Source organism: Carassius auratus, unplaced genomic scaffold (genome assembly GCF_003368295.1).
Source record: "Carassius auratus strain Wakin unplaced genomic scaffold, ASM336829v1 scaf_tig00214388, whole genome shotgun sequence".
NCBI classification, from domain to species: domain Eukaryota; kingdom Metazoa; phylum Chordata; class Actinopteri; order Cypriniformes; family Cyprinidae; genus Carassius; species Carassius auratus.
In genome coordinates this window covers 68,898-83,191 of record NW_020527640.1, presented here as the reverse complement: position 1 = coordinate 83,191, position 14,294 = coordinate 68,898, and the positions used below count along the sequence as shown (strand labels likewise).

At 38.4% G+C, this 14,294-nt stretch overlaps 1 protein-coding gene across 2 annotated transcripts in view; it reads right to left on the bottom strand.

Moving 5' to 3' along the window:
- Window positions 1-854: 854 nt before the first annotated feature.
- Window positions 855-14,294, bottom strand: part of LOC113091942 (semaphorin-5B-like) — a 64,171-nt gene continuing 50,731 nt past the window's right edge. The window contains exons 13-20 of one of the 2 annotated variants that reach the window (XM_026257622.1): window positions 14,056-14,199; window positions 12,507-12,654; window positions 11,348-11,573; window positions 10,103-10,315; window positions 7,937-8,107; window positions 4,076-4,210; window positions 1,943-1,987; window positions 855-1,119 (exon numbers count right to left, since the gene is read on the bottom strand). In XM_026257622.1, coding sequence (XP_026113407.1) covers window positions 872-1,119; window positions 1,943-1,987; window positions 4,076-4,210; window positions 7,937-8,107; window positions 10,103-10,315; window positions 11,348-11,573; window positions 12,507-12,654; window positions 14,056-14,199 — 1,330 coding nt within the window. In that variant the 3' untranslated portion in view covers window positions 855-871. Of the gene's footprint in view, window positions 1,120-1,942; window positions 1,988-4,075; window positions 4,211-7,936; window positions 9,269-10,102; window positions 10,316-11,347; window positions 11,574-12,506; window positions 12,655-14,055; window positions 14,200-14,294 lie in introns of those variants that run through there. The other variant, XM_026257621.1, reaches the window with a different exon arrangement.

The window sequence follows — 14,294 nt, the reverse complement described above, 5'->3', positions numbered from 1 at the left end:
TGATTGAGCAACCTGATGAGCCTAACATCTGCGAAAAAAGATTTGAATATGGTCAAATGTGTAAAACGGAGATATTAAACACACTTTTAAGCAGCTGAGAAGATTCTGAAAGTTGCCAAAATACATAAATACAAACAGGCTCCGCAATCTGCCAAAGTCCACTGAGCTTCACGTGGAATTCTAAGGACACAGTTTCCAAGTCGGCATATATTAGAAACTCATCTTCAGGCTCACACAAAATCTGAACAGATCTCTGCAGAATTACAATGACTGCTATTTCCAAGAGGTCTAAAAATCCTTGCCTTTTGAGTGTTTATTAAAATATATTTCAAAATTTGATTATGCATTCAGTATCAATGAGAGTGCAATTTTATTAGCACATATTAGCATGTTTTCTTCAGGATTCTTTGATGAATAAAAAGTTTAAGAGAACAGCATTTATTTGAAAAATAAATAGATTTGTGACATTGTAATGGCTGCAAAGTGCATTTGGGATACACCAGACCAATACTGACAAGAAATACTTTTTATCTCTCCATATAAATTTCACTACATTGCAAACTAATATAATTCGTTGTATTTCTGAATTTTGCACAGAGGGATGCACCGACATTTCAGATGCTGAAAATTATCGGCTGAAAATGACATTTATGGTTTTTGACTGAAAGAGAAAAATGCCAGAATTTTTATTTCTGTGCATCCCTATATAAATGTGTGCATGATTAACTTCTAAATAACTTTGCACCTCATCACATTTCCTGAAATGAAGACATCACCATCTAAACAAATCAAAAAAATCCCACTCATTCAAGAGAGTCTTGTTCATGATCAACAACAACATGCTAAACCCCGTCCACTGTTTAAAAAAGCACTATGAGAATAATTTTCTTATGATTATGGTGTCAAAACTGACCTTAAACTCCATGGGTGTGTATTTCTCATTCTTTGGTGTGGTGTTGCCCTTGTAGTTGAGGTGGTTGGGAGTGGTGGGATGGATGACAGCAGACTCCTGTGAGGGCTTGTGGAACCGCTGACAGTACACATACACCAGGAAGGACAGCAGACCGGCACCCAGGAAGCACGACACACCTGTAGCTATCAGGTGAAGCAGAGTGAACCTGGGAAAACAAGAGAAGACCATATTAACGTAACCGTTTTCTGCAAATAACTGTAATATGTTGGCATTTTCATCCAGACATTTGAATAAGTATGCTTTTTCATATAATTAGACAATATAGACATCCTTATCAGTGAATTTGGAGCGATTTGGCACCATTGAATCCCTCATCATTAACTCTACATGTCCGTAGCCATCAACCACCGGTAGGCAGGTGCTTCGAAGCATCTGGCTGAATGATGCAGTACAGAGGGACAGTGCTGTGATTAGCCGGTCGATGTGACAGACCGGGCATCCTGCCGGTCTGACCCGTAATGAGTGTGAAATGTGATTGAAGAGAGCAAACGCCATACCCCGCCATGAACTGCTCTAATTGGACAACGCTCACTCAGGAGAGCACCACTGCTGGAGCATGATGGGTAATATGTGCTGCCACCTGGAGAAACCCCCACATTGGCACTGCAGTGGCCAAACTCTGAGGCAGCCATTGCTCGTGTGGCCTGGATCCACAAACCTAAAAAGCACCCGCTGTATTTTCGTCTGGTGCATGCACTGGAAAGGCAGCACCTCTGCATGGGAGAGCCACAAAGAGCCATGGAACACCACACACGAGAAACTGAAGATCAGCAGTGTGAATTATGAAGTTCACTCACTAAACCTGCTTAGCCGATTCCATTCTGAGTTCGGGGATGAAAAGGGGCTTACATGAACATGACACACAAGCAGCACATTGCTACATGTCTTTGAGCATTCACGAGAGCGTTCATGCATAAGCGCATACTAACGTGGTGGACACCATACAAACATATCGGTCAAAGCACTATACCCCACACTGCTGGTCCTTCTCATAGCTAGACGCCGGGAGAATTGCTGTTGTAGAGAAAGAGATGTATAGTTAGTGACTGCTCACACAGGATGAGCTCTTGCAAGGGTCTTGAGCTCTTTCTGAATGTCTTGAACTGATGCCAAACATCTTTCAAAGTGACAAGGCATCTTAAAACACAACGATTGTGGTTTGAGATGCATCGGAACAGTCACAGACATCCATCTAGAGCAGTAGCTGTCAAGTAGTTTAGCTTCAAAATCGAGATTGGTGTAGCTCAACCAGTAGAGCATGTCGACAGCAACGCCAGTGTCATGGGTTTGCCTTCCCGGGACCACATGAACGTAAACCCAGAATGCAATGCAAGTCTCTTTGGATAAAATCAAAATTGTTTATTTGTCATTTTGTTATTGTTTTTATTTGGAGTACTACTTGTGCACAATGCACATGTTTAATATCAAGACTAAAATGTGTTTTAAAGTCATGTTTAATGAGGATTGTATGATTTTTTTTTTATAAAATCAGTCTGGAAAATATACCTTAAATGTACCTGAAGTGTACTTGCAATAGTTCCACTTCAGCACAATCAACTAAGTATTTCTAAGTATATCTTTAGTTGAACTTCAGCACTACTTCTGCACAATTAAAGTGCATTAAGCACAAAATTAGTTGTTCCAATTTAGCAGACTTTAAGTACACCAGTTTGGAATATTAAAGTACAATTGCAGGGTATTTTATTAAGTACATAAATATGAAAATGTCTTTGTAGTAGTTTTTCAAATACATTTAAGTATCTTTATTTTTCACTAGGGGTAGAACTGTCAGATGCTTATAAATGTAAATTTTCATTAGACATGAAGTGCCGACTAAAAATAATACTCTCTCTCTATATATATATATATATATATATATATATATATATGAAATGCATAGATGCAACAATATGCAAAATTATTCATTTCTTTATAAAAAGGATGTGCAGCCTTGATGTCAACATCAAAAAACCATGAAACAGCCTTTTAAAAGCTAATAAGCTATTTTCTACAGTAACTATACATGGTTAGTCACACTTTATTTTATTAATGCATTTAGTGCACTTTTTTTCTATTTTGTTGCTCAGTTGAGTAGTGACCAACATTTTGGGTTGCAACCAACAATCTAACCATAAACTAACAATTTAAAAATGGAGCAGGCTGGTGCAAGAAAAAGTCCTGTGAGCAGGTCATTACATGCTCCCTTGTCTTGTTTTCATTTGCTGAATTACAGCCAAAATGTGAACCATCATATCCTACTCTACTTTCTCATTTCAAAAGCAACCTTCCTGGAAGTTGGGTGATTCAAATAGCTATAGATCTGAGTGGTGAGGAATTCCTGTTTTGTTACCTGAGGGATGAGCAGGTCTGCAGTGATAAAATACAGGAAATCACATCAAAGCCTGTAAGTCGGGTCGCATTGAAAATGATTATATTATTATGCTTCCATCACATATTACGTTATTCCAAATAGTTGCAAGCTATTTTTCAAATAAAAACTTTAAATGCTCATTTAGTGTAAATATTCCATTTTGGTTGAAATAATGAGCTGCACTTCGATGGGAATGCCATTTTCACTGCTGCGATGGTGTCTAAGGTTCTCTATTAACACCAGAGTCATGCTTTTCAAGCTCTATCTGAAATTCCACAAAGAGCAGAGACGGGTATGGGGGAGATGTTTTGACTGAGATGCACAATTCTCCTTGATCTCCTCACCGTCTAAGACACCTCAGGATTTGGAACCCGTTTCCCAAAATTGGAGAGAAATTGGATGTGAGGCTGCCTTTTGGCATAACATTAATATTAATTAGAGTGTCTGATTCACTTGGTATTCCGCTCTGATAACTCGTGTTCTCGCAGGCCGGGTGCATTCAGTTCTTCACTTTGAACACTTCCACTCCACCAGCCAGAGTAATGAATAAGCGCAAGTAAACATATTACAATCTAATCTATTAGAAACAACAGCGAGTTTGACAGGGTTTAAAGTGTATGTTTATTTAATAAGAGTAACACTGCAACAGGGAAACGCTTTGCTTTATAATGGGATAGTCAGACGCCTTGTGAATATGTGTGTGTGTGTGTTTATATATAGCTCTCGCTCACCTGGAATCTCATTGCAGTCTCGGTGCTGGGAGCTGTTTCCAACACATGGTGTGGATTGAGCCCCACACACTCGACTGCGCAGCTGCAGGCCCGAGTCATCACACTCAGACCACACCGACCAGGCCATCCACCCACCTGCACAAAGACACGGGCATAAACACAGGATTTAAAGGAACAGTTCATCTAAAAATTAACACTCTTGTCATCATTTACTCGCGTCATATCTTATGTCATTCCAAGATCTGTGTGACTTTTCACTGTCAAGCACCAAAATGCTATGTATATGTATACTGTATGCATAAAGATTATCACAGATTATCTGTCTCATATTCTACTGTCAGGACATAATGACAGGTTTAACAAATATGTAAAAAATATTTTTTTACAAAAGTTCCCTACAGCACCTTTAAATAATGATACAGTGTGATATAATATTATAATTAGTAAATGCTGCTTCTCACAAACTCAATCATTGCATGTGATTCAAGTTAAATGAAAATGTGGGAACACAGTGTGTGCTAGGTTCTCTTCATGTACATTTGCATAATTTCCTAAATGTTTGTGGACAGAACTGTACAGCATTTTACTAGTATTTCACTAAAATAAAGTGTAAGGATTTTAAATGTTAGGTTTGCATATGTTTTGTGACCATTAACCATCATCAGAGAACTATGAATATGCAAATTTATTGTTAAATTATTGAAATATTAACTTAAATCTATTCACCTGCATAGAAAAGAGAATTCAGTAAATTATTTAAAATAGTTTTTTGTGCTTCTTTGCACATTTTGTTGTTACAAAAAAGAATGAAAATCATAGGTTTGGAACAACTTAACAGTGAGTAAATGATGAGAATTTAATTTTTTATTTTTTCAGTTAAACTCTCCCTTTAAATGGAGCGTTCTGATTTTGGCCATCCTTACAGTTCAGAGGCAATCTAACCAGAGCGCTGCCGACTCAACAGCCCACCCACACGCATGAAACAAACACCGCCAGAGTCACACGAGGAGGAAGAAATAATCACAGTCTGATGCAACACTTTCACAGCTAGTGAACCAAGAACTTTACTTAGAAGAAACTTTGATTTAAAATGTATTTGTTTGCTGGGAAAATCCAATCTGTAAATAGACACATTCCTTTCATGTTTCAGCTTTTAAGATGCTTGTCTAGACCATACACAGTCTTATAACTCTCCCAGAGCCTAACAAATTTGTCATTTATGAAGGGGGCCGCCAGGGGCCAAATGTTTGAATCAAGGATCCAAAAGACTTTAAGATCAGTAGCAACTAGTCCCAGTCAATATCATAGTATTTCAGAAAAAGCAGATCCACTTTTAACAATGATAAAAGGCAGCCTCAATAACTGCTACATTAATCTTCATTTATTTTCCTTAAGCAAACAATATGTCATGAACAATTTTTAAAGCGGAATCCTAATGTAATGGAACCTTATAAGTGACCAATATGGGATGTTTTACATTCTGGGTTTACTCTTAGTATCTTTACAGGGACTTAATTTTATTGATTGATAATTAATTATCAAAAGCATGGATTTGAGGTGATAATCAGTGAGTCAAAGGCAATACAAATGTAGTGTATAATTTGTTATAGCTATAGGGCTTTACATCCAATCTTCATAATATTTCAGTTTTGTCTTAAAGAGACATTTTTAAAGTGATGGCATCAGAATGTGACAACAGAGCTTAGCACCGCCACAGTCTGCTTGCACACAGCACACCTCTATATGCATGCAGCTCACATATGGCACCATCTGTAGCCTGGAGGACCCCAGAAGCCCCTCTCAGAATCTGAAGTATGTTACTGGTGATTGAAAGGTCTGAAATAATTCCTTCAATTCAATGATGATCAGTTGGTCATAAACTATCCCGTTAAAAAGACCAGCATATGTTGTGCTGTGGATGCTCACATGGCTTCTTAAAGGGGTAGTTCACCTGAAAAGTTTAAATTCTGTCATTGATGAACCCAGTGCCACTGCCATAATCAGGCCGTGAAAGGCTAATAGCCTCAGACCTGTAGCACTGAGGCAAAAATAGTGCTGTGTTTCCACCGTCAGGTCAGAAGCTTTGCAGCGCATCACTAAAACCAACCCTCTCAGGTTTACATGCCTCTCAGGAACAACGTCATACAACCCCATCATTTCACCAAGAAACAGAAGTTATTGGAAAACTAATAAGAAATAAGTCACTGGAACTAGCGTGATCACAAAACTAACACTATAAAAGAAGACTTTGTTTGCATGCTTTGTTAAATATATTTAAATCCAAAAGAATCCATGTTTTACCATAATAAGTAATACATAGATCACAATTAATTAATCAGGATTGAAAATTAGTCACACAGAAATAAGGCGTTATGAACATGCTTGCTGAACATGCCTGCTTATTCAGTCGAGTCTGTTTCTGTTTATTTGTAGTCACGTTATACTACATCACATTTAGAAAGAATGATCATTTCTATATTTTTACTCTCGAGCCGAGACATATGACAGATAAAATGTTACATGTTTACTAGGGGTGCTCCTATCACGATCGGCCGATCGTTATGCGCATCTCGTCAGTAAAGCCGGTTTTCTTATCAGCGGTTAATTCCATCAGGTGCGTGATTTCACATAGAGCAGCTGTTACTACACAGAGCCGTTGTTAATAGAGAAGATGCGCAAATCCCGTTAATTTTCAGCGTTTTTTGGCGCATCTTCTCAGTTAACAACGGCTCTGTGTAGTAACAGCTGCTCTATGTGAAATCACGCACCTGATGGAATTAACCGCTGATTAGAGAACCGGCTTTACTGACGAGATGCGCATTAACGATCGGCCTATCATGATCGGAGCACCCCTAATGTTTACTATGGTAAAGTTAATGCTGTGTTTCTGCCTTGTGTGGTGATTATAATCCACATCGGATCAAGTTATTTCAAACACACTCTGCCAACTAAAAGTGAGTTTTGAGCTCAACTTATTTGAAAAAGTTTTTAATGCTGGTGTTTACGTAATAAGCTTCATGAAATGATCCACAGCACTGATGCTCTCCAGATGCAGAGAAACTCTGCCTTTGTTCATAACCACTCCTCTAGCCCCAGCTGGCCCGGGCCGTTGGCCCCAAGGAAGCACCGATGAGGCACGATTGAGCACCAGAAGTTACAGTGGAAACGCAGCTGGCCCTGGCATGCACTAGCACACGTGCTTTTGGCCCGACAGTGGAAACGTAGGTACTGACTTACCGCAGAGCACACACACACACACAAAAAAAAAACTCTATGGAGACAAATGCTGAGACATTTCAAAATATCTTTTTTTGGAGTTCCATACAGTTATACAGGTTTAGCATGAGGTGAGGGAGAAAATTATGCCAGATTTCTCATTTGTAGAGTGAATTATCCATTTAAATAGCTCAGCCAGCACAATTTCCTCTGTTGACCATCCTCATCAGTTAAGTTTTGCTGGTGAATACAATTTCAATGCTGATCAACCATGCTAATCTAAGCTGAACTTTTCAGCAGGGTTGAAACTTTCGGAGGAAGTCCAGTCGTAATTATCTTTTTATTTAAACAACCAAAAAAAAAAAATAATTTACAGGAAAACATAATTAAAAAGAATTCTGACAATTACCTTTTATATTTTTATTCCATGATGGAAATAAGCATCCATAGCTGTATAGTTCTCCATGTTTTTAAATGGTGATAAAAATGGGTGCTGATGGACAGATGACACACTGAAAACCAAATGTATCTTGTGCTTACAGACAGAGGTAGAGCTCAATTTGGAGAACCTTGATGTCTTTGTAGCACATTTAACTTAAAGCATTTTTTATCCCATTTGAGGTTCTGGATTGGAACTGATCTTACCATCACAGGTGTACGTGTTGCAAAGAGCCTCCTCTGTGTGCAACCCGATGCAGATGTCCCCTCCATTGGCAGGGGCAGGGCTAGTGCATGTGCGCGTTCGTTGATAGTGCCCACCTCCACAGGGCACCGAACACTGCGACCATGATGACCAGCAAGACCAGGCGCCTTTAACTGCACAGACCAAACATGTACAAACAAATACAACATACAAAGACAAACACAAAACAATCAGGCAAGGACGGGGACACAATCATCCAAGCATCAGATAAGCGGATGCAAATGCAGCGCAAACAAGAAAGACTGAGCGGAGGATGCAAACAAAATGTACCGAACACAAACATAAAAAAGCATCGATCAAACAGGCAAACACAAAACAATAAAAAAATGGACATCATTGGAAATTCCCACAAGGCGGACAAGGCAAGCATCTGTTATGGGATGTTATGGTTATCCGGATATTCAAGGTTCAGGGCAGAATGGAAGTTCAAACTGCTTTATTTGACCCACAAAGCTCCTCACCAAACACTTGAGACTTCTTGTTACAATGAACACCAGCTGTTCACCTCCATTTCATTCTTTATCCTGTTGTTAAATCTAGATTAAGGTGGCGACTGATATCTAGCTGGTCCAAGATAGTCACCATAGACCAGCTTGACCACCTGAAGCTAGTATAACCAACTTGTTTGTAGATTATCTAGTAGCTAGAAACCAGCTATCATGTTCCACAGCTATCACCATAAACTGTATTTTCCAGCACTGACCAGGATAGAAGCACTTTTGTTGTGCAGTTTCTTCTCACTTTAACAGGCCCTGCCACCATCCTCTTGACGTCTCATCAGACTGATGGAGGAGAAGGTTATGGGTGGCTCCTTCTCTCTGCACTGGAAAGCACTGTTTAACCTCAGTGGATTAGCATGTGTGTACTGGGGCACGACTGAAGTGTAAAGGCCGACCGACTGCAATCACAGTGAGTCCAGCAACCCCGCAACACTGAAGGAGTGCATGTCTGAGGTCAAAAGAATGATTAAAATGGTTGTGTCTGAATCCATGTGCCCTACTCCCTTTCCTTCCGCTTTGTTATTTCAATCCTATTTTCCCTTTCTGCCTGAGTGGAAAACAGCATAGCAAATACTGTGTGTGTCGTTCATTTGTCACACTCAGAGAGAGTTTAGAGTGGACAATGCATTGGCAAGTAGCTGTCAATACGTCTAAAGAAACACACAAAACCATCTGTTTGGAACTTCCAGGGTGATTGGTCAGATAATTTGCACTGTGAAGGATTCGCACTTTCAAAACATGGCTGTTTGTTTGAGCCCAAGAAGACTGTTAAACCTGGAGAAAAAAAATATTTTAGCACCTTTTGACTTTTCATGGGCATTCCTAAACTGTATTAGCACTTTTGAACTATATGTTAGCACCCTTTAGCATCCTTAAACAGTCCATTAGCATCACTAAGATAAGCATGCTAAGAATCTCATACTATATATGATTGGTCAGATAATTAGCACTGTGAAGGATCCCAGGTGAAGTAGTACTTTCAAAACATGGCTCTGTTTGTTTGAACCATAGAGGACTGTTAAACTTGGAGAGAAATGTAATTCAGCACCTTTAAACTGTATATTAGCATGGCCAAATGATCTGTTAGCACCCTTGAAATGTCTGTTAGCACCATTTAATATTTCATTACCATTCCTAAACTGTTAGCCTGTATGTTAGCAACCTTAAACTGTCCATTATCATTCACAAAATTGCTAGCAATCGCATACTATATCGCAATATGCTAAAAACACTTTGAAAACACCTAAACAACTCATGAGCAACTCCCTCTGTTCACCTACAGAAAATAAGCAACTTGGTGGGAAGCAAATTTTTTTAAATCAGAAAAGAGTATTTGATTTATCATTGAGTTCATGTCTGTTTGAAATTATGGTGAAACCTCTTAATTTGACCACAGCAGGTCCCTACGGGGCTTCTGGTTTCCATTAGCTAATGAATTCAGTAATACACTTCACACACTAATGGAAGCAGAGGCTTTTCCAGCACGATGAGCAACTACCTTGATCATGAGCATATGTGGGTGTTATGTGTGTATTTGTGTGCACATATGTATATGTGCATTTGGAGAGTTCTTGTGTTTACATACGTATTTCTGAGCGTGTGTGTTACCTGGACAAGCCTGAAGATTGCAGTCCTGATATTCTACTGGAGATCCTCGGCAGGCGGTGGGAACGCTTTTGCTCTCTGCGCTGGTGCAGGTGCGTTTTCGAGTGCGGTAGCCTTTGGCACACTCCTGAGTGCAAGCTGACCACATCTCCCATGATGACCAGCCGGAGCCTGTCAGTCGTACACCAGGCGTCTTGAGAAGCTCCTCAACGAGAGCTGTAAAACATATATTGCCGGTCATAAGTTTGCCAGTTTTGGTCAGTATTTTTCTTTAACATTGAATGTTTTCCCAGCATACTGACACTGTTATGATGATACAGAATCTACCTGACTTATATAAATATGTCAATTATTAGTTATCTTCACAGTTATTGTTCTTGGTGTGTCATTTTTTTTTTGAGAACAATGCAGGGATAATGTATTTTTGTAGGTCAAAACCAGTAGAAGAGCATTTCAACATTTCTGGTTTTATCGTCCAGAAGTCAATAAAATGTTTGACTATGGGTTAAAAATCCTGGAATAATGTTAGTGGTTAACCTAATGTCAAGATGTTTTCAAATTTATCCTACAACAAGATACACCTGTAATGATGTCTTGTGATATTTTTAAAGATCCATGGTAGGCTATAGTTTGTTTATAGCTTATGATAAGCATTTTATTTCTGGCAATGCATTTAAACTTCAGAATTGTTGTATTCATTTGTGAAGATTATTATGATGAACAAAATATAAAAAGGATAAACTTTTCATTGCTTACAAAGCTTATATTCTGCAAGAATTCAAAAACCCAATGGAAAAGTCCTATCGGGTTTTTGTCGAGGGAACCGGGGTGATCCTGACTTCCGAGTTGGACTGATAAAGAAGTCATCACTGCAGCACTCTCTGAGTGTGTTATTTTAAGGAGTGGCCTTTTTCTGTGTAATTCAAGGTTACTAAAAAACCTACCAATGTCATTCTGTGTTTTACAGCATCCCTGACAAACACAAATCTGGTCACAGCATCCTGCACAAGGTGAATTCTGACACTCCCTTGCCTCTAATGCATTCCATGTGCACTTCAAGTGTTTGACCTCTCCCGAGTTCAGACGGCAAGATACATTTAATCAATGTGGCGCCCGACATGCGCAAAGTGGGCAAGAGCTGAACTGTGACCCTGAACTGTCATCGAGCCAGCGGTACCGCCTAACTCAGTCAGATCTGTTCATTGTGTGGGTGTACTGTGCATTAGAAAAAAGGATCTAAACACTCACAGTCTGTTTCGCAGGTTACCGTCCCATCATTGGGGCAGAAGCGTGTCTCCACTTTCCGCTTGCCCAGTTGAAGCTCATGAGGGTCAGCCAGCTGTGCCCGGCAGATGTAGCGTACTCTTTGCTCCTGCCGTGCCCCTCCCTGCGTTATGTTCACTGGGACCCAAGGGGTCCATGGGGTGTTTCGGCGCACCTCCGGACAGGACTCCAGATTGCATGCCTGGTACTCCTGCAATGAGGAAGATTGACAAAGAGATGACATCATCCAGTTGCTCATTCCTCATGCACAGGGCAACATTACTTCACCTCTTAAAATGCACGTGAAGCTCATTCTTGTGCCATCACTGTGAACAGTTAATAAAATTTAATGGCTCCTTGCTAGACACCCAAGGGGGTGTTATAGTTCTTTGCAAGGAACGTTAATTTGAGTCCTAATTAAGTCGATTAAATTTGAATTAATTGCAGCTCTTAAGAGAGTTGGAGAGCAAAGAAATCTGTCTGATTTAAAATGCAAGAACAAAAGAGCATTTTAAGAAACTGAATGCTATTTTGATTTGTCTTGATCTTTTGTTGTATAGAAAGAGGCATTACAGCATATGACCGCACATTATGCCATTACATGTTTTGGTGTGATGTGATTTGTTAATAAAATAAAATAAATCATAGAATCATTCAGTGTATAATACCTTCCTGGAGTTCAGTTTACTGTCCTTGTAAACCTTTACTTAGTCCGTTTACTCTTGTGATCCAAAATGTATTTTTGTCCTGTGTAAATTCACGTCAGTTTTTATATGGCTACCCTAGTGAAAAATAAAACATACTAAAATGTGTTTTAAATATATTTATTTAAAGCTAAGTATACTACAAATAAAACATTTATGATGCCTGTAAATAACTACAAGGCCATTGGCAGATCGTGTGGATGATCAGCTTAATGTAAGTGACAGTCTCAGAACTGCATAAATCTTCAAAATGAAACAGTGTGCTGCGTTTTAGATATGTCTAGTCCACTCAGTCTCTCCTGAATCACAAATGAGCTCCACTTTTACAGTACATCACACATATCTTTCTGGGAAGAGAGCTGCTTGGTTATCACAGTCGAGCAGGAGGCTTCAAGGCTAAAGCGTGTGTGTAAGTGTGTGTGTACTTCAGGTGTACATACCAGCGCACATCCTGGACAGCTATTTCCATTCTCACAGTTCCTGGAGCGAGAGTGCACCCCTCCTCCACACTCTGAGCTGCACTTGGACCAGGGCGACCATGATGACCAGAAGATGGGCTGAGGGCACGACACCTTCTCATTGCAGAATCTGGTGAGCAGAAAAATGTGTTTTACCCGTATCATAAGTTTAAGTCTGGCCTGCTCCATGTTGATAAAACTCAAGAGAAATGTTTAAAGGGGTCATATTATAAGAAAAATTGCCACAGGTTTGGCAACATTGCAATTGGTTATGAGAAACTTGTGAAGTTAGCATTTGATGAAATTGACATCCAACGTACACTACAGGCATCATATATAACAGCTTCAGTAGAGGGCAAGATTATCAAATTATAATGCTTTTAAATTTAACTTGCACTTAAAAGGAACTTAATATAATTATGTTTTTATTAACATTTTGGATTAATATTTATTTTTATATTTTCTGTTTTACACTGAAAATATAAACAGATAATATATTTATACAGATATTAAATAGTTTTGGTAAAACTTTCCTGAAATCTTTTATGTATAATGCATTATAAAAGTCTTAATGCATCAATTATGCCTTATAATGCACCTTATAATGTATTGTACAATATCTTGAATAATTGAAACCATCGTTAATACATTATAACATATCATTTTTCTTTATGCTTTTAAAATTTGCTTATAATTATTTACCCCAAAATATAATGTATTACAACGCATATTATCAATAATTATAATGCATTATACCCTTTTATAACCTTTTATAATGCACTGTGTATAAAGGCTTTAAGTTATTTTTTATCTTTTATTTATATCTTTTATTTCAAGTAACGTACAATTTATTTATTCTAAACAAAAACAACGTACATTTTTTTATTATTAAGGTTTTCATTTTACATTTCCGTTTTAGTTTTAGTTAACTATATAACGCTGACTTATAAGCAGACAGCAAACACAAAAAAATGTCTTGCATAAATGTAAATAAATGAATCTATAAATAATAAATTCTAAATTCTTCTTGCATAAATCAATCTATTCATCACACAGAATTATCATATGGCTTCAGAAAACTTGAAATAAATTCATATGGCTTACTTTTATAGTGTTTTTGTCCTTGGTCAGCCCGTGGTATTATTAACTTTCATTAAAAATATAGTTTGGAGCAACTGAGAAAATAATGTCAGACTTTTCATTTTGGAGCGAACTATTCCTCTAAGGCGCAAGAGCAAAAAAAAGCACATTTAATTATAAGGATCACTGAGTAAAAATGATAATATAAATCTAAATAATGACTCAGGGGTCCATTTAAAAAAACATGTATGATATGACCGCTTTTAAAAGAAACCGACTAAGAAAGATTAATCTTTCCAATGCAAAAGTGAGTCAAGTATAATTTGAGGCTCCTTAATTACATTACCTAATCTTTATTGAATAACTGATGAATATCTAAATATAATTATGATATGTTTCAGGTCTTGGTTTTTACATTTAGATGTGCAAGAAATAGAAACTCTCTTCTTACCTCTGTTCTCTGCTTTGCCCCACACACACTCGGCCGCCATGCCTGGGTGAAGGGTTGTTACAGGATCGCTGGCGGACTTCAAACCCAATCTCACAGCTTGTGCTGCACTGGCCCCAGGACGACCAGGGTGTCCAACCTCCATTCCTGCAGAAAAAGGAAAGAAGGAAAAAACTGTGAGCATCAGTGAACCTTGGCAAGAAGTGATGGGTACAAGCCCATTTTCTCATTTGGGATATAGA